Consider the following 21082-nt stretch of genomic DNA (forward strand, 5'->3'; position numbering starts at 1 on the left):
CTTGGAAGAAACAGAATAGTTCTAATTCTGAGATAAGATGTGGCACAGGCTGTAAGGATAATTATATTGCAAAGGCTGCCTGAATGATATCAATCAGAATTTAGGGAAAACCTACCAACATATCTATCATTTAAGTCTATGCTCCAACAGCAGATGCTAAAAACTTTTAGGTAAGCATCCAAGAGGAAATCTATAACACATTAAAACAGGACATGCTGATTGTCATAGGCCAGAAGATGGAGAAACAGAATGTTTCCCTATTGGCAAAGGCGTCAGGCAAGGTTATATTTTATCTCCCTATTTGTTCAACTTGTATGTAGAACATTTCATAAGAAAAGTTGGATTAGGATCAGAAGAAGGAAGAATTAATATGTACAGAAGATCCATTAGTAATTTAATGCAGGCAGATGATACCATATTAGTGAAAGAAAACAGTGATGAATGAAAATGCTTCCTGATGAAAATGAAAGAAGTGTAAAAGCAGGACTGCAGCTCAACAAAAAAAATCATAATTGTAGAAGAATTACACAACTTTAAGATCAATGAAAAAACTGACATTCTGAAAAATATTGCATACCTCAGCTTAACCATCAATTCAAATGGAGAGTGAAGCCAAGAAAACAGAAGACTGAGACTTGGAAGGGTAGCAATGAAGGAACTAGAAAAGATCATCAAGGAAATTTCACTAGAGACCAACACCAAGATAATTCAAACCAAGATCATCCACCAGAATCATTCCTGATCACTATGTATGGGTGTGAAAACTGGACAGTAGGGAAGTTGACAGAATGAAATGAATGCTGGAGGAGATGCCCTATAGAGAGATGAACAAGTAGATCCTGTATCAGATCCAGCCAGAACTTGCCCTGGAAGCAATTAAAGCTGTTGCACTTCAGGTACGTCATAAGAAGGAAAGACTCACTGGAGAAGACAACCATGGTCGGGAAAGTTGAAGGCAGAAGAAGAGGAAGACCAAACATGAGATGGCTCAGTTTCATAAAGGAAGCCACAGCCTCGACTTTAGAAGGGCTGAGCAGGGCTGTAAAGGACAGGACACTCTTGATACCTGATTCATAGGGCTGTCATAAGTTGATGGCACGTAACAACAGCATAATGTTCACTGTGATATTAAACATTTCCTCCACCCAAACAAAAAAAAAAAAAAACCCTCTTAGAATTTTGTGGGGAGTTCGTTTTTGTAAACAAAATGGTTAGGGGCAGGGTAGCAATACACTCACTTCAGGCAAAGAAAATTCTGTATGACTGTGTAAAAGTGGAAGGTAGGTCCTTAGACTGTGATCCTTGGTGTAAGAATGGGAATATTATAGGGGTACAAGTGTGTAGAATGTTTGTGAATATTAGAAAGGCAACAACATGCAATGGTGCCAATTCCATCAGGAACACCATTTGGGGTAAAATGTCAGGGTCACAGAGTAAGTAGCAGCAGGACTGGAAGTAAATGAAGTAATACATACACACAACCATCTAAAGAGGAGACCCTCCATAAGGCCATTAAGTCCAGGGCTTAAAATTATCTACCTCTACCACAGAAGCTATTTTTAACTCCACATCTCAATACAAAGTTGAAAGCACACAACTCCATGTAGGAGTCTAGGGGTCTCTAGGAGTCCTCTGCCCCATGAACCTATAATATTTCACATATAGTATTCACAAAGATTCGGTGTCAGTCAAGAATGTACACTTGAACACTGGTAGAATGCACACATGTCCATTTTCTAATAGCAACTAGAAATTTTGGGTGGCCTTACTAGTGGATCACCAAGTCCCCATTCACCCAAGGAGCAGGTTACTGACCTTTACCTTATGCTACATCTCTGAATCAAGGAAAAATCAAGCATGAGAATCAAGGAAAATTCTGCCCACTTTCAGCTATTCGTACTGGAGAAGCAATATACAAGTCTTTATTTTTCAATAGCTCAGAGCTGAAGTGGGATGCAAAGGATTGGTCTGCTTCTGTGTCCAACAGGAGTGTCCATTAGGCAAGCAGTCAACTAATTTGTTTCTGCCTCTTCTCTCCAGTTCAAAGGTGTGTCTGGTTTTTCTCCTTTTGTGCTTAATGAGCACTTCAAATTCAGAGGGTCTGTTAGGTACAAGATAAACCCATCTATTTCTGCCTTCCATCTCCAGCATCAAGCTGGAAAAAGGAGGTGGTGGCGCGTCTGATTGTTCTGCCTCTGTGCACAACTGACACTGGGAGCATTCATGGTATGCAGAGGCAAGCCCATATGGCTCTGTTCCAGCTCGAAGCCTGAGAAGGGGTAGGTTTGTTTGGTCCAGCAAGGGTACTGCCAAAATGAATCCCAGGCTTCAGCAGAATTTGGAACTAGGGAGAGGCAAAATTTATCCCTTCTTTTCTTTAGCTTCAAGTTCATTGTAAGCCTCATTCACTCAGCACAGCAAGTAAGATTACTGAATCCCAGCATTAAGAAAAAAGTACAGACCACAGAATAAAACAAACAAACCAGGTACAACAGAAAGTAAGTAAGGATAATATAAGAAAGGGAACAATGAGTTCAAAGAATTCATCTGAGGCTTCAGATCAATCCTATATGAGGACCCAATTGTGTGTCCTTTGAAACTCAAAAATCTTTTGATCTAAAATGGTTAGAGACATGGCTCATTTTCACAGTGGAATCCCTAACCATTCTTACTCACTTCTGATTCAGCTGCAAAGAGAACTTAATGGACCACACAGAAACATAAAGAATGAGCCAGCGAGTTGGTTTGGTTACTAAGCTTAAACACTAGCAAGACAAAGAGATGCCCTCATCATGCCCTCCTAAGGAGGGTTATTGATCCACATTTGGTACCTAAGGATATGATCTTGTACATCTTCTGACAGCATCCTCAAAATAGATGCCACAATGTTTTCTGCTTCGAGGGGAAAGATTCGGAGAGACTCACAACAGGAACGCTAGAGAGGCAGCTGGATCATTACTTAGTCTCTCAGTGCTGCTAACCAAACATTAGACCAAGGTAACCAATCCATGCTATTAAGTTAAAAATAGTAACATAAGCACCACCAGACTGTGACTCAATCAAGCCTAGAAAGATGTCCTTGCAACTGCAGGCAGACTTAAGAGATTATCGGTACTAGGAAGGCTGGTCCCAGTGTTCCTGCTGCTGTGACTGCTGGGTGTCCAGGCAATAAGGGTTATCATTATGCTTCCCAAGTATTACTCCTTCCTCCTCACCATCCTTCATGTAGCATTGTACAACATTCAAAATATCTGTTATCTCACTATTCATTACAACAGCTTTGCAATGTAGGCTAGTAGTGTTTTCTTGGTATTATTTCCCCAATATGGAAGAACTGAGGCTTGCTTCATGCATGTCTCAGATGAGGGTTGGATTGCAGATTTCCTGGTTCACAGTATTCCAGTTCTTTATATTATATTATGTCAGGATTTGAGTTCCAGGATTTGAGGGTCATGTTGTGGGAAAAATGGGCTTCCTAAGCACATTTTGTCTCATAACACAAATGCGGGAGCTAGGTGGAGAAAATTTGCAAAGGAGAATCATTTAATGGGAAAGAAGTACTTAACCATGTCTTGCCTGCTGATTCTTCCTGAAAAAGACTATTTCATGTAATTTGTAACCATTAATTAACCATTTCAAACCTGGGCTTTGAAACTGAAATTAAGTCTAACCAGGGTAAGGGGAAAGGAGAAAGTGGGGTTGCAACAGAAAAGTTGGTAGATGTGAGAGTGTCCAACGTGGTTTTTTGTCTACCAATTTTCCTCTATGAATGCCTATTCTAGTCCTATATTCACATTATCTCTATCGATAAGGGTCTGGAAACTTTTGCAAAGATATAATGTGTAGTTCTACCCACAGTAACCCCTTATATCAGCAATGCAGTTAAATGCAATGAAGTGCAGAAGAAGAAACACAAGCTCCACGACAGGAAACTGTGCAGGTGATCCTATGGGTGACTTAAATATGGAAAAGAAATTGGCAGCCTCAGGCTTGTTCCAGTTCTGAAGGTTTTGAAAGACTAGCTGATTAAAAAACATACCTGAGGGAGGACTGAAAGAATAAATGTGTTAGTTTAAAGCAGGGAAGGGGAACGTGTCACCTTTCAGATTTTGATGGACAGCAATTCCCTCAACCACTGGCTATGCTGGATACGGCTGATGGGAAATACTGTCCAACAACACATACAAAGCCACATATTTCCCATCCCTGTTTTAAAGCATATGTGAAAAATTATGGCCCAGCAGGAAAGAAAGGGATTACAAAATTCTGTTCATAAAATATGTGAAAAGGGCATCTGACCTGGAAGTACTTCTGACATGGATCACTGGGCTTCAGCAATGGATCAGGAAATAGATTAATATTTGAAATCTGAAAAGAGGGATCATTTTGAGAAATTAAAAACAAGGAAAGCCACATAAAACCAGCACAACGTTTTATTCATTACATTTATATCTCGCCTTTTTCCCTGCAAGGAATCCAAGACAGACTTTCCCTCCTCTTCATCTCATCTTCACAACAACCCTGTGAAGTAGGCCAGGCAGAGAGTCAGCAGCTGGCCCAAAGTCATCCACTGGGCTTCATAGCTGAGAGGGACCAGAACCTGATTCTCCCAAGTCCCAGTCTAACATGGGACTATGTCATACTGGTTCTCAGTTTTGACCACTGTTGTAGATTTCACTAACTGCTGGATGATTTCTTCAGTAAAATAAAGTATTTCAAGTACAAATAATTAGAAACATCTGCATGCATTTGGGAAAGAAGGGAAATGCAGAGTTATTTCCCAAAATTATTTTACATTTTAAATACAATTTACTGTAATAAAAACAGAATTCTCAGTGGCAAAATCTTGAGTAATGCTAATAATGGCAGTAATAATCTTTTAAAATGCCTAAACAACTGCCTGATAGGCAAAAGCCCAACAGTGTAACATTTCCCTTTATTGTATCAACATGCTGAGAAACCTGCATGTGTTCAGTGTTTCCCTTTTATATGGCTATTACAGGTACAAGCAAAGGGGCCTCATTTAAAATTTTGAGAGTATGTGTGGATGCTCTAAATAATGGAAGGTCTGGCTGAGTCTAAAGCACCTTTTTTCCAGAAAGTAGTGATGAGCCTAAAAGAAATGGAAATTGCCCAGGAACTTAAGTACACAGCAGGGTTCCAAAACACAAATCTGTAGCTTTCTGCTCCAACACCCATTTCACAGAAGGCAAACAGACACATAGACAGAACACCCAGGCACAATGTGAGTGTACCAGGCCTAAAACTTTTAAGTCAAAACACACACACACCACATGCAAAAACGCAAAATGCACATCACACCAAAACAAGCAAAACAAACACATGCCAATCTAATGGAATAGGGAGCCACAAGACAGTCAAGTCCAGGGTCTAAAATTACTGAACTGCAGTAGTCTGTATGCTTATACAACACTCACTCCAGTTCTCTTCTTTTTAGTCCTGGACAGCTTGATCTTATCTATATTTATTCAAAATTAAATCACTATGATGTTTAAAAGACTTAATACTGGATAAATAAATATGAGATTACAGCTTTAGTCATGAGATTATTTTGTTCAATTTATATCCTGCCACATCCCAAACCAACTTATATCATATTTCAAATTCTAAGTTAAAAAAGAAAAGAGGAAGAAAATCCCCATACCAACACAGAGGTGGGCAACTTATGGCTCTCCTGATATTTTAGCTTACAGCTCTCATTATCCCTGGCATGTGCAGCCAGTAGAGGGATAATTGGAATTGTATGCTACAAGAAGGTTACAAAAAGCTGCCCAGTCATGAACTAACAACTCTTACTGCACAGCACTGGCTTCCTGCTCTACTCCTAGGATTTTTCAATGAGAAGATCCGGCAGAAGAAACGGAAACCAGTGTTCTGTTGCTACAACATGCAACCACAGAAAGGTCCTAGGCCATACCCTTGGTTCATTCGGGTCACAGTGAGGCTGAAAAGCACATGTGTACCCTAGAACACGCCAGACTCTTCTGCATTGTGCTGGAGTTGCAAGAGATACATGCCACGGTTGCTTGACCTATTAGCTGAATGAGACTAATGAGTTCATGTTGAGAGGACTCTATACAGATAGAAGGCTTGAAAGTGACTGCCTTTTGGCAATCAATTCCTGTGGTGTTGCATTCATTCATTTAGAATGGTAGCTGACCTCCAATGGTGATGTCAGGAAAGGACTTTAAGCAGAAGTCCAGATTAGTGTGGCCGTGGCAGGCAAGCACAGCAGGTCTGGCCTACCACATTCTGAAGTAAATGAAGTAATACACATTAGGTGTATTTGCATGCCATGAGAACCCACTGTGGCAATAAACCAGAGTTTATCGGTTGTTGTGCAAACAGCCCAAAGTGCATCCAACAGACAGACTATGAGGCTCACCAGGAGTTGTTCACCCTTTCTTGCTCCCTGAATTTCCTGCAGGTTATCTCAGGAGACCAATCACAAGGAGTGACTTTCTCCTGCAATCATTTTTTTTCAGTTTCCCACCTTTTTTTTGTTCCTTTGCCCCTTTTTTCTCCTGGAGTTCAAAAAGTTAGGTCTGACAGCCCAGCTTTTGTGATCCTCATTTTGATAGACCCTTCAAAGTGTCCAGTAAGCATCTTGGAGTGGCTGCAGCATTTTTTAAAATTGTGCACACAATTAATTGCATTTTTTAAATTATTTTTGGCTCAGGCACCTTGAAGAAACTGTCAGTGATTGTCAAAAGAGGAATCATGATTACTTCTGCAATCCCAGGAGACCAAGGGTGGGGGTATGACCAAACAACAGCAACAACAACCCTGCAGTGAGATAAAACAACTTGCTATCATGCTGGGGCACTTGTGAGATAGCTGTCCCTGGAAGGTATCAGGGGAAGCGTGACAAGAACTTGACAAAGAGGGTTGCCATTCTTGCAAAGTGTATTACTAGCTGATTATTCACAGTATGCATGGTGGGGTCAGCCTCCTAGTACCCATCATGGATACAACAATTCCTAAAACAACTCATGCTGTCTGGTGAGCTTATTCCCCTCAAACAAGACACTGTGCAAATTAGGACAGGGTCACATGACATGACAACATATTAGGACTAACAACCCATAATAAGTTGCCATGTTGTACAAACCCAATCACTGTCACCTATAGAGGGAAGCTCCATAAGACCATGAAAATCTACAATCACTTAACCTTACTACTGCTGACTTTGCATTCTCTAAAAAGTAGCGCAGAAAAGATTATTCCACTGGTTAACTGGTTAATTCCTAAAAGTATTCATTTATTAATAAAATGCTTAGTTCACTTATATTCTTTTACCCACACAATTACTAAGACCAATATTTCTTGAAATGGTTTTCAACACAAACTAATGGAGGTAGGAAAATAGATTCCTCCACTCACCCCACAATCTAGATCATTATACAGATCAGCAACAACATGCAGATGAGATTGTTTTAGCAGAGCAATCTGTCTACCAATTGCAGTGAGAATGGTGGAAATGGAGGGGTGGTACACCCCAGTCTATAAAGTGAAATATAAAAATTAAAATTTGACACTTTACATAGCAATATGAACAATTTCAGCAAACTTGAAACTCTTGCCTTTCTGTTGCATAAAAATTATCTTTTAATTTTATATTAAACTACAGTTGCTGACTGCATTTGCTACAGAGAAGTAGGTAACACAGAAAACAGACAGTGTAGCCACACACCCACAAAGTCCTATTCTACTCAATATGAAATGAGGCACAATGCAGTTAAAGTTTAGCATTAAGTCCCATTGACTTCAACTGCAAAGATTTAAGCATATGTCGAAGTTTCTAACTGAAATTAATGGGTTTAACTTTGGATGAATGATGACTATTCCAGTGTGCAACCATTAATTAAGATGTATTTCAGGACTACCTATTCACAGACAAGAAAATTTCCTCCATTCAAATCTGCTATTTTCTTCTGGACAATAACCCTTCAGATATAACACATGCTATGTGTTAATGGGTAACAAAAGAAACGTTCCAGCAATTTAAAAAAGATACAGGTATCTATAAAAGACAAGGACAATCCATAGCAGCTTCTCCAGCATAATCTTTGTAGAATACAACAAACCTGGGTTTTATGGGCATTCTTATCACCTCTGTTATTCAAAAAGTTTTCAAAAAACATTTGTACAGTACCTGGTGGGAATATTATGAATCAACCCTAGACCAACGTCAAATACATCATCTAAGGTAGGTTATGCATCCTTGACATGACCCACAAACACAAATTATTGACAAATCTGCCAGCAGTCTTTTTCTGTCTGCTTTTGCAAGGGCTGCTTGGAGGCACAGCCAAAGAGGAGAGGACGGTTCAAGTCATGGCAGATCAGCCAGTGTTGCTAGGCACAATGGAGTCAGGGAGCATTTGTTTTGATATGCTGGCAACTTGGGACAAATATGGTTTCAGATTCTGATAGGGACAGACCCTGAACATGAAAAAATACTTGACACTCCCTACAAATGCCCCATCTAAGTGATTTTTAATGTACAGAAGCAGTAGCCTTGCAATTATGGTACACTTTTCTTAACATTCTCAGCTTTACCCAACCTGATGACCTCCAGATATTTTGGACTTCAGACCTCATCAACCCCAGCCAGCATTAAAAATGATCAGGAATGCTGGAAGTTGTAGTACAAGCCATCTGGATGGCACCAGGTCAGGGAGGACTTGCATGCATTCTATATTTGTAAAGAATCTTGGCTTGCTTGCTTGCTTGCTTTTTAAAGGTATATTACTAGCCATGTTAGACTCCCTGATGCCTTCTTTGGACCCAAACATTCACAGACGTGCTGCTTTATGTCCCAACTTGTTAAAATAAATTATATTATCCATGCAAAATGAAGATGTCATTGACAAGCATGCTCTGCAGACTTTTAAGCTCAGATCTTCACAAAGAAGTTGCCGGATGGGGAGGGGTTTGGAACTGAACAAAAGCAACCTGGATTTCCTGACGTACAGCATTTGCTGAAGTCGGATTAAATTAAAATAAGCATGAAGCAGACATCTATGTCTTCTCTTTGAATCGCTCTCAGGAAATTCCAAAACCTAATCACCAAAGCTTTTATTTCTTGATATATCATACTATTTATACCATTCCCCTTTTGGAAAGCTACAGCATTCTCCAAAGCTATAACTAGAGGTAAAATAAACCAAGTAAAAAATAAGCATGGCCATTAACATGAAGTGTAAGAGAAAGGTTGCAGCTTGTGAAGTACAACCTATATATACTATCACAGCTCTATGTACCACCTCATAATTTGGGTTATCTTTCACTTCTGCTTTGGCAATAGCATGAGCCCATGGGATAGTAAGCAAGGCCTGGAGGGGCCTGATTATAAGCACTAATTGTCCAGCAATGGCAAATTGATAGCAGATTCTGGGGAACCGCTTTTGATAATGCAGCTTCTATTAACTGCTACTGTTACTAGACTTAATCCTTTATTGACAGCACAGTAACCATATAAATGCAGCTACAGAATAAAATGTATTTGCTCTATTTCCCTACTATCATCTGCTTCCACTTGACTTATATAAATCACAATAATAACATGGAATAAATTCAGGACTTTGGGTTTCATCTGTATAATGATATAAAATTATTGTCACAAAATGTATATATTCTGTAACTGGTATAAATCACAGAATTTATACTTATTTACATAGTTATTTTGTTTCCACCAGTCATGGTGAGAGGTGAAGAATGCAATAATGCACTAAATCTCAACCCTTTTATCCCTAGCATCTTTTGGGTTTTGAGATCTGGTTATCAAGGCATTTCTCTGATTCACAGATTTTACCAAATATTGTCCACCTTTCTTTGCCACCTTTGGGACTAGTGACAAGGATTCTTTTTTGTTGAAGTGAAAGCTTTAGGTATTTATCTGAGTAAAACTGTTTTATTCCACAAAGGCCCTCTTCAAGGCATGCATCTATAAGCACGGAACTGGTGGTGTTTCTGTAGGCTGCATTCACCTTTGCTAAAGGGTAGCCTGATGCAAAATCCTGCAAAACCCATTTCACTAGAAAGTATGACAGGATACAAAAAATGTAATTGGGCAAATGCTCTCTAATGCCATCCCCAACAGGCACTACATGTACATAGATATGTACTTGCCATTCATTAGTTCCCCAAAATAACTTTCTGAGAAACTACCATCCATATCGTGGCCATGCTATTTCTGCTTATATACAAATGCCCTTTCCACATATTGTTCTGAAAGGACCCACCCAGCTGCTGGAGAGAGGAAGTCACAGAGTGGGGCAGTTGATCTTGGCGCACAGTCATGTCGATCGGGACTCAGAGGAAGAGGTGGAGGAGGCCTGGGAATTTGGGGCTTCAGATTTGGAGATGAAAGAAGCGGGGGAGCTTATTTCACAGCCACTCTCCAGGCACCAAAACAAGCTCTGGAAATAACCAAGATCTAGAGAAGAGTTCTCAGAGTCAGGCAAAACTGATATGACTCTGGATCCCTTGATGCAGCACTGTGAAAGGAGGGATAGCCAACTAGAGGGCTGGCATATGGGGAAAAGGTGGGCTCACTTCCATAAAGATCCTCCCAGAGGGATGGGGCTCAGAAAGACTCAAAAGGAGGGTTCCTGGAAGTAGCTGCTAGATCGGGTTCAATGAACTACTCTATGCATGCTCAGAGACTCATTCTGTGGTGATTGAGTTCACTGGCTATATTTTGGTAAATAAAGAGCTTTTGCAAAAGGACAGTCTGTTAGCTTGACTGTGAGATGGGATGAAAACCTAGCTTACAACACAGAGGTTAGAACAGCTGATTGGTAAGCAAACATGAAAAACCATTTCTATGACATCAGGCTGTATCACATGATCTATTCTGTCCACCATTCAAATGGTTTCCTTATTGTCTGACTGTTGTATTTACCCCTTTCAGCTATGGCTGAATGTTGAAGGCATTAGAACTGGGCATCTTTAATGTCTGAGGTTCAATATCTTCTGAAGTTACAGGGCAGGCATGTTTGTTTGTACATCACACCAATGCATCCTGGGAATAAGCCATGGCACTTTCCAGGTTGTTTGTTGATACAACAACCCACAGTACACTCAGCAAATGATTGGACTCACTGACAGGGTTCACATGATGGTGAATTGTTGCATCATATGAAATCTGTCAGTGTTTATGCATTTTTAACTTGGAAGCACGTTTTAATGTGTTCGATGGGGACTATTCCCTAGTGTGTTTAGGAAGGACAACAACCACAGAAGATATGGGGCAATGTGTGTGGTCTGGCTGCAGGGAAGCCACAGGTGAGGTCCCCAAAAACCTTTCAACCCCATCCTGAGCCATTCCGTACCTCCTGACTCTCTCTTTTGGCCTATGGCTTATCATGGCCACAAAGCATGTGGGACATACAATGTCATTGCCCCAACTGGCTACAAGGAGACCCTTTGGCTGGGAGTTTACTTAGGAGCAGGCATCTACATGGAAGTCAGGGTCCAGTAGTAAGGTCTGGGGAAACTCACCCAGATGCAACTACTGTATCAGAAACTGTATATAAGCCCTCAGACTTCCCCCAGGTCTTTGCTGGGTTATTAGCTCTCATACTAATACAGCTACTTCTTGCCTGTTAACAGCCTTAACCTAACTAAAAAGCCCAAGCAAATCTCCAGAGCTTGGGACAAGGAAAAGGCCTACAGTTAGGGAGCAGCACAGAGAGTAGAAACAGACTGTCAGAGTTCTTTGGTGAAGGAAAGATGGTGGGGAAGCCACAGATGGTGCTGTTGCTATCACTACTAGCAAGAAAAGTTGTGAAAGATAGCTGACATTATCTTATTAGCCTGGGGCGTCAGAAAAATTCCAAGACTTGAAAAATAATCTAAAATTGATGTGTGTGGGGGGATTCACAAAGGACATTTCATGTCCAGGCTCCTCAGAAGATCCTTTGACATAACTGTGGAATATGTCAAGCCTGAAGGCTTGTGGATTATCGCTGACAGTAGCCACGGGGGCAGTCACATGTCAGCTAGTATGTCAAGAAGATTAAAGGGATGGGTTGCAAACTTTAAAGAACTATTTAAGCCTTTTACCAAAAACTGACCTCAATAGGAGATGGAATCAAAGCAAGGTCAACTGTGATAAGCTCCCTGAGCATTTACTTTCAGCAAGGAAGATACAAGGCATAATCAAGCACAGTTCAGACTGGAAAGGGAAAGCTAAATAGAGCGCATGCCTCAGCTAAACTAGGGACATATACGTATGGGGAATACCTTAGTGTGGTTAATTCAGTGCACCTCATATTTGCAACCCATAATGTATTTGCACTCAACTCATATTGATCTTCCAGCTAGCGATACAGGAAGTATCAGAAATAATGGGTGCTGTACCCAATGTGTGGAAGAAGCATAGTGAATTATGCCTTCTTTTCTCAAGTACTTCTCTTCTAGATTTGTGATGCAGCACTGAACCAAGAGAATGGGCAACACATGTGCCAATGCACCCAGGTATATATTTTGCTGAACAGCATTTTGTAAAAATGTAGAAAGAACTGAATGTTGCAATTCTGCTGACTTCTAACAGGATTCAGTACTGGAAATAGTTAATGGGTCAAACAAGTTTGCTTCTCTGAGTTGAATTGTGTGAAATAGGTGGAGAAAACATACATGCTTTCTGTGTGATGTCTGAGAAGGTACTTGCAGTAAGATGTATGCTTATCAGGAGTTTATGCATTTCACTGTGTTGGAGAGTCACAGGCAAAAATAAGTAGCAGAATTGCTTTGGCTTCCTTTCTTCTGCTTCTAGATAACTTGTAAAGCTAATCACTCTGTGCCTGTATGTGACAGCACAAGAAACGCCAGATCCAAGTTTCAGGAATCTTTTGCTCAGTAGAAGAAGGGTATTGGTGCAGTGGCTCCATTTCTGTGGAAATCCCTACCCCAGGTGCTCAGGCAGGCACCAATATTGTGCAGTTGTCAACACCTCCTGAGGACATAATTTCAGAAAAACCTCCTTGTCTGATCAACCATGGTTTTGTTGATATTCTGTTTATAACATATCTTACCTTTTTATCATTTTAGTGCTGAACACTCCAGAATCTGCTTAGATGTGGAGCAATATATACATGTTGTAAATAAATATAAATAATTAGGGTGGCCATGTCAGTTCTGTCTGTCGAGTCCAAGTCCAGTTTAAGGCTAATTGGGGGACTGAAGGTGCCCCCAGGTACCCTGGTCACCTAGTCACAGCTTTCCCCACCATGAGGAGATATATTGTATTTCTACTTAAATAATTTCTAAATATGCATCTATACATATAAATTCAAATTTTATTTATGCAGATCTGTGTCACATGTTGTCCTCTCTTTTCGTGATGAATAAGTTATCACCCTGCAGTAACAGTGGGCAACTTACAGCCTTCTAGATATTTTGGCCTACATCTCCCATGTTCCTTCACCAGTGGTTATTCTGACTAGAGCTGATGGGTGTTGTAGAGCAAAATATTTGAAGGACCACAAGTTGCCTGTCATTGTTGTATAGGACATGCAAACTTTGGATTGTATTTTACTGCGTTTGGCCATAAGTTTCATTAAAAAATATTCAAGACAAAGTGTACACAGACAGTCTGGAGTCAAGTCTGTGTGTGACACACATGGATGTGTGTGACATACATGGAGTGTGACATTTTATAAAGATTAAAAGACATAAAGAGCTAACATATCCAATTTGGTCTCTGCATAGAAATACTTTAGAATTTCCAACAGCAAAATTAGCCATGAATACACAGCAAAGCTTTTGTTCTCCAATTAGAAGAAGTTACAAAAGCAACCCCATTTGTTCTTTTAAACTACTGCCATGTAATTTTGAAATTGCAATAAAGAATTACGAATAAATCATTATTTATATGGCAGGGGAAGCAGGCACTGCAATTGTAAAACCTAAAGTCAGCCAAGATACACTATAGGGTTTTGATTTGCTTCTAAATGGACAAGTAGGGAGAAGAATCACATACATACATGAATTGCTTTGACGATAGTGAGCCCCTGGGTATCGCCTGCCCATAGCGCCAGTCAGCACATTATCCTGTGTCGTCAGCTGTTTTCAAAGCACTCGGTGGAATTGTTTTACTGGAGGAAGAGAAGGAAGAAGAAGAAAAACAGAATGCAAAGATTTAGTACAATGCCTATATTGTTTTCATTAAAATGCTAATGACCCTCTTCACCGTTTCGGATAACATGTTTATAAATTATTCACAGTCATGCCAACAGCCGAGATGAACAGTTGGGCTATTGATGCAGAGCAAATTTACTGGATGTACTTGTCCTCCATTGATGAGCATAAATAATTTCAAGGCAAACACCTTGATACATTGACTCACCTAGGATTTCATTACCTTGGGGCAGGCTGTGTTTCTCAAGAACTGATATTAGTAATATGTAAAGCTTACATAACATTTTCTATCTAACATTTTTGGTACATTCAAAGGATGCTACTCTCCCCTGAAGATTGGGATGGGGGATGACAAGTTTGTGGCAGTAGCAAATGTTATGGGTAGGAGGCTCTTTATCTAACAATTTCTCAATTTCCTTTGTTCTTTCTAAAAAGCATTTAAAGTGCCAGCCAGCTTGGTTTTCATGCTTTGAAAATGGCTGAGTGATCATGCCTCTCCCTGAAAATGAGTCTACAAGACAATGTTGCTTTGTTGGGAAGGCACCGAAGGGAAGAAAGATGACTGTCTTCACAGGCTGCCTATAGAGGCAACCAGCATTTCCCCAATTGATGCTAGGGTAACAATGCATAGTCATAACACAGTGTTGTTTCTAGAAGGGGCATGTTCACCTGTCCACTTTCAAGAAGTGTGGAAAATGGGTCCACTCTGAACCAAACTTTGACATTTTAAAATGGTTATTAAAAGATTTGTGGAGGGGGGTGAAGAAACTGTTATTGAAGTCTCTCTCTCTCCAAAAATAAATGATATTCACAATCCCTCTTTAATGTACCAGAATTTCCGCATTCCACAGACAAAACATCTCTGAAGGAGGGGAGTGACCTGTGTAGTCAATTGCCTCAGTTCTCACAGTGCAAATGCATATAATCAGTTGATATAATTAGGAGGAATCAAATGGCATTTCTTTGAACTCTTTTTTCCCATGTGTAGATAATTCTAGATGGCTCAAATAAACAAGTCAAACTCCATGTAGTCAAAAACTTACCCTAACAAGGAGGCAAATATATAATGCACTAATTCAATGATTTCCAACTTTGAGTGCTCTTTTTATTGCTTACATTTGGAGTTGCACTTCATTTTTACATCAGAAAAAAAGTTTTCAGACTGTGAAAAAAAATATATATTCAGTTGGTGCCCACTTTTTTTAAAGACTAAGTTACACCTGTATTGTTTAGATGCACTTTGGGAAATGGGAAACTTCATGGATTGTCTCTGCTGATCAAACCTCTCTCCACCCCATGGGTGAGGAAAGCATTGTTAGGATGAACAAACTACCTAAAACTGATGCCATTTACTTTGCACAACACGAGTCCTCAAAATGTTAAAGCAATTAATAGACAGTAGCCTTCAGGACTTTTTCTCACCAATGCTTGAGATTAGGCCTGCAAATTCCAAAGCACACATAATTCAAATATGGATGGGAAACACTGAGCTTTACACATATGAGCATGCTGACGCAACATCCCAGTCAACTATAAAACTTCTCTATAGAATCAATGCTTCTGACTCAAAGAACTGAATGTGAGAGTAAGCAACTTGTTGAAGACCACATACAACCCCACCCACTTACTTGAAATTTGAAACTAGTCCACTCAGATCCATAGCCATTACTTTATCCACTGGATATTATCTCTCCCCACAGCAAACTTATCATTGTGCTGAGCAGAGATCTGATCAGTAGATAAGACAAACCATAAACTGCTTATTTCAGAAAGAGCAATTAAATGAAAAAGGCTTAGCATAGCATCAACAAGTAGAGTGGGTACCAAGTGAGGAGGGGAATCTGTACTCTGGACACTGCTGCTGAGAAACTCCTGTTCCTAGTAACCAGCAGCCTATCCTGTACAGATTTGAGCAACTGCAAGATAATGATATGGCTCAGAGGAAGACCTCAACATTCTTGAATGAGACACTAAGGCCATTAACTTTTACAAAAGACCTGCTCCTGGTGAAGATGAAAATTGCTACTTGTTGAAAAGGTACAACATTCATTCTTCTACTCTCCTGAGGATGTGGCTATGGGGCTTGTCCTGATGAGTGCCTGTACTTTAAAGTTTACCACTACCTCATTGGATGTAGGGCACCTTTTGCCACCAAGGGCATTTGGTGGGCACAGAGATTGTCTCTTCTATTCCATGACTGCTAAATTTGCTCAGGAGTCTTAGGTGAGGGACCCTGGCAAAGTGTAGTATATGTACCTGCCATAAGTGGGCACCCCTTTTTCAGGAAAATTATGACAAATTAAAGAAATGACAAATGGCATAGGCTACCACTGGAGTCATAAATATGACCCTCTGCACATGTTTTCCTTAAAAATACAAACAAATGCAAACAGATAGTCATTAAAATGGCTTTAGGGGTTTTATTCAGGAATCTACCATCAACCTTTTGGAAAGGAATGCAAACATGCATCACAAACTAGATCTTCCACTAAAATTCTTAACACAGTAAACAGAACCTTAGTTGAGCTGCAGCATACAGACTCATAATCTCTGGAGAATTCTGTGCAGCAAAATTGCTACACCCTGTCAAACAGCTGACTGGTATCTCTATGCTTGGAACATTTCCTCTGACTTATTAAAAACCAACAGGGATCTAGTGCCAGTATGACCACAGTTCTCTGCTTACAGTTGTAATCTCTCCTGCTCTTGTCAGAGATATTCAGCCACACACAGCTTTGAGACCAGCATCTCTAGAAGAGGAAATGATTGATCTTTAAGGACAATGTTGGATTGGTAATGCCCCGAAAGACTTTGTGCTTTACCAACTCCTCTAAATGGGGTCTGCCCATTAATGAAATTTCCTATAAAATATTCTTCCTCCTCCAAGCTAGATGCTAACAAAATCCAGCCCTGTAACATGTATACATAAGCACTGGAGCTGCTTACCATGATTCAAGCCCATGTGAACTGTTTGATCTGAACCATGGTTCTAATCTTTCATGACCGAACACAGTTGCAGAGAGAGGACACAAGAGTACATTGAAAGCAGTGGGTCCGAAAAGTACACCATACAACTATGTAACCAGGGAGCATTATAAACAAACAAATGAACAAACCATTTGTTATAGCTGCTGTTCAGTTTAATGACTAGCCTTATCAGAGTAATAGCTTTGCCCATTGACCTAGCTGCCCTATAACCCATAAGCACATGCATGACACGAGTGAATCAGCCAAAGCATGCTTATTCACTAGTAAGTGGGGCTAACTCCCAGGTAAGCATGCACAGAATTGCATCATAAAACAAACAGTTGATTTTATGTTCAAATACTGCAAGTATGAAGTTTCTTCTTTCCGGCTTTAGGATACTTTAGCTGGGCTTTTTTATTTAAATATATTATAGACATGGAAACAGCTACAAATAAACAGGTAATAGGACTTTCCTAATACTCCTCCATTTGTAAACCAATAACAAAATTGGGACATATATATGAATGTGAAAAACTAATTCATGTTTTGGAGGAAGAGGAGATGAAAGATAAATTATTAAAAATACTATAGGACCCCTATATCCGCTGGCTCAGTTGCCATGTTTGCAGTTGACCTCGGCTGAAAGAGAAGTCGTGAAGTGCCATAGAGTGCCATACAGAAGTCATAAATTGCCACAGAGAAGTCCTAAATGCTTCCTATAAGCAAATATTCTCATTTGAATAGACAAAGAAAAGAATTGTATTCTGACATAAGAAAAATGAAATTTTGGCAAAAAAAGAAATATACTGTACATAGCATAGTGCTTGCTATTGTCTGTGGTTTCAGGCATCCACTGGGAGGCTTGGAACCAATCCGCATGGATACAAGGGTCCTACTGTACAGACCAGAATTAACTGAGGTTCTGTCCATCCCACCTACAGCAGAAAATGATACTAAGTTCTTGTTTCAAGTCTTTGAAAAGAGCCATCACATGTCAAAAACTACAGATACAAACCAACTCAAGTAGAATACTTTTCACAGGAAATTCTTCACATATGAAGTGATGAGCGATTGATTCAGCCTTCCCTAACTTGGTCTCTGCCAGAAGTATTACCTTGCAATACACCATGCCGATTGAGAATGATGTGTACAACACATCTGGAGGGCGCCGGGTTTGGGATGCTGGATCAAGGGATATACACACTGCATGAGTATACCTGTGCAGATGGCAGGTAGGATGACTTGGCTGATTTCCAGTCATGGGGAAACTATCAGCCAAGTGATTTGTAGCATACAATACTCCCCTTGCTCCCACAATAGTCGCAGACGCACACATTTTATCCTGTCTCTCTCTCTATGGGGATGGATGGAAGGAAGTGGGGGAGAGAGACCAGAGAATGATCATGGTCCTTTCTCTCATCACACAGAGAAGGATTTTTGCATAGGGCATTTGAACAAACAGGAGAAAGGCTTCTTTTTAAATATAGTAATTTCTATTTTCAAGTCAAAGCAGAAGCCATTAGGCTGATCAATCAAATCATATAGTCAATGTGGATGATGAAGTATCTTACCTAAGTTCTAAAAATATAAAGACATTTTCTATGTGCTTCTCAAGGCTTCTTTATTATTTGTATCAGCATTTCTATGCTATTTTTCAGCCTCAATACCCTCAAAAACACTCACAAATCATTTAAAACAAAGCACAAGTAACATAAAAATGAAACAGGCACAGCCAGCAATTGGTAACACATAACAGCAATTAACGAATGCAAGTATTGCCTAGATACATTTCTCAAGGTGTAAGGACTTGCTGTGGCTTCCTGCCAAGTACAAAACCTTCATATGCTGCTGTGTAACACACAAAGCACACATTTTTTCAAACCCTAGATAAAAAGTTACATCTTTTTAATCTACACATCAGGATTGGGACCCGTGGGGCAGGGGCTTTAACTTTTACCTCCATGCTGTAGTCCTTACCTAGACCAAAGTGGAGGCACACCTGCTATTTATACTTGCCACGGATCACAATACATTTGTGATCTATCAAACAAATGTATTGTTATTTGAGAATATATACTGTAGGCACACTGAGAGGGAAGGGTGAATACCTACTACTGCCCACACCAAAGACCCATACACTTACTCCTGAGTTTAAAAAAGGAGAGAAAGCCACTATTTATATATTTAAAGTAACCTTTATTTTCCCCCACAAGTCTAAAACATTTGTAAAATGCTGCATCATTATGTTACACAGATGGAAAAGTTACATTGAAGACCCAACGAATCTCAGTATCTTCTTTTGCTATCAGTCCTAAACTCAGTGCTGAAGCAGTAGCTCATTGATACATCACATGCTTTGCATTCCTAAGTCCCAGGTTTGATCCCCAACACCTCTTGGAGAGGAAAGACTCCAATCTAAAATCCTGAAGAACCACTGCCAGTCAGTGTAGACAGGGTTGGAGCTGACTCAATATAAAGCTGCTCCTATGGGCATCCATTCATAGCGGAAAGGGGGACAATTGTCCCCGGGATTCCCATCATGATGTCACTCTCAGGACAGCAACAGCAGATGCTGTGATCCAGTTGTCCCCTCTGATTTCAGCTTCTAACCATTCAGGCCAGAGCAAATGATCAGTAAATCAAATGCTGGGGCATGGGATGCCCTCAGGTTTAACTGCGGTCATAGAAGCACTTGTTCATAAGGCACCAGTAGCAGAAGCTTCATGTGCAGGCTCCACCACGCCAAAGGAGCTCTTTCCTGAGAGACACAACAGCATCTCCTGCTGCACTTCCCTTCCCAGGATGCCTTGGCTCTCCAGTCCCCACAGCACTTATGGACAATGCCAGTCAGGGGAGGTGGCCCTGGGGGTGGGATCCTGTTGATCTCAGTTGGGACTGGCAGCAATGCAAATGGCAGAAAGTGGCTCGAGAAGCCGCCTTTCTGGCAAGCCAGGCCATACAGTGCTATTGCCTGTTAGGACCTTTGTTTAGTAGCCAGCAGGAACAGCTGTCCCATAAAGCAAACAGGCAGTAATATCAATGGCTGTGACTAGGCAAATCACCAACTTCCTATCTTTTTCCATTTGGCATGGCCACTGATTGCATTCACTTAAGTGAACAAATGACCCCACAGTTTTGGAACGGCATCCTCAGCAATGAGGAGCGTTCCTTATGAGGACAATCACTGCAAATCCCAGAATCACAAGGAAAGATGTACTCCTTGTGGACAGTTTGCTTTTGTGCCTTAATCCTATCACACCCCTGCCAGGTAAACATGCAAAGTTTTGGTCTGTTATTCTTGGTATGTGGAAGTCCCTTAAAACCCTTTGCTTTCACCCACAATGGTTAGAGAAGTGCTGAATGGTAACATGAGGGAAAGGGAGACATAGTTAAGTGTCACTGTATGAGGACAGCCATTCCAAATGTCATCCATGCTCATGGACAAGAAGGGGCAAGAGGTGGCAATCACCTATGGTGATAAGCTGTCTACATATCACCAGCTTGCTTGCTGACTTGCTTGTTTTCACTCCCTCCTGCCCTCTTTTTCTAAAAAATCTCTAGCCCTTGCAGAACACAAATTATGAGGCAATATGGGCAGCTACTGATCTACCTATTCATTTTGTGAGAAACTACCTTGCTCCCACATTTTAATGTTTTTAGCCAATGAATGAAGACACAACAATGGTTAACATACCTATTACATGAATGTGGTAATCTTTCTGGGTGTGTTAATTCTTTTGGGTGTCTTCATTGTTAGGAAGCATTTTGTTGTACTCATGTGCTGTTATCTCTGATTTATGGTGACCCTATGAATGAAAGCCCTCCAAAATGTCCTATCCATGACAGCTCTGCTTAGCTGTTAAATTCAGGGTTGTGGCTTCCTCTTTTGAGTCAATTCCTCTCTTATCTGGCCTTTGTTTTCTTCTTCCACCTTCAACTTGCTGCT

At 40.4% G+C, this 21082-nt stretch overlaps 1 protein-coding gene across 12 annotated transcripts in view; it reads right to left on the reverse strand.

The window, feature by feature from the left end:
• APBB2 (amyloid beta precursor protein binding family B member 2) overlaps positions 1 to 21082 on the reverse strand; it is a 174951-nt gene that overhangs the window by 97693 nt on the left and 56176 nt on the right. For 7 of the 12 annotated variants that reach the window (XM_044417649.1, XM_044417648.1, XM_044417646.1 and 4 more), the window contains exons 1-2: positions 14016 to 14126; positions 4300 to 4368 (exon numbers count right to left, since the gene is read on the reverse strand). In XM_044417649.1, coding sequence (XP_044273584.1) covers positions 4300 to 4318 — 19 coding nt within the window. In that variant the 5' untranslated portion in view covers positions 4319 to 4368; positions 14016 to 14126. Of the gene's footprint in view, positions 1 to 4299; positions 4369 to 14015; positions 14127 to 21082 lie in introns of those variants that run through there. The other 5 variants (XM_044417639.1, XM_044417637.1, XM_044417641.1 and 2 more) reach the window with 1 other exon arrangement.

This window comes from Varanus komodoensis, unplaced genomic scaffold (assembly GCF_004798865.1).
Source record: "Varanus komodoensis strain SLA01 unplaced genomic scaffold, ASM479886v1 scaffold9, whole genome shotgun sequence".
Lineage (NCBI taxonomy): Eukaryota > Metazoa > Chordata > Lepidosauria > Squamata > Varanidae > Varanus > Varanus komodoensis.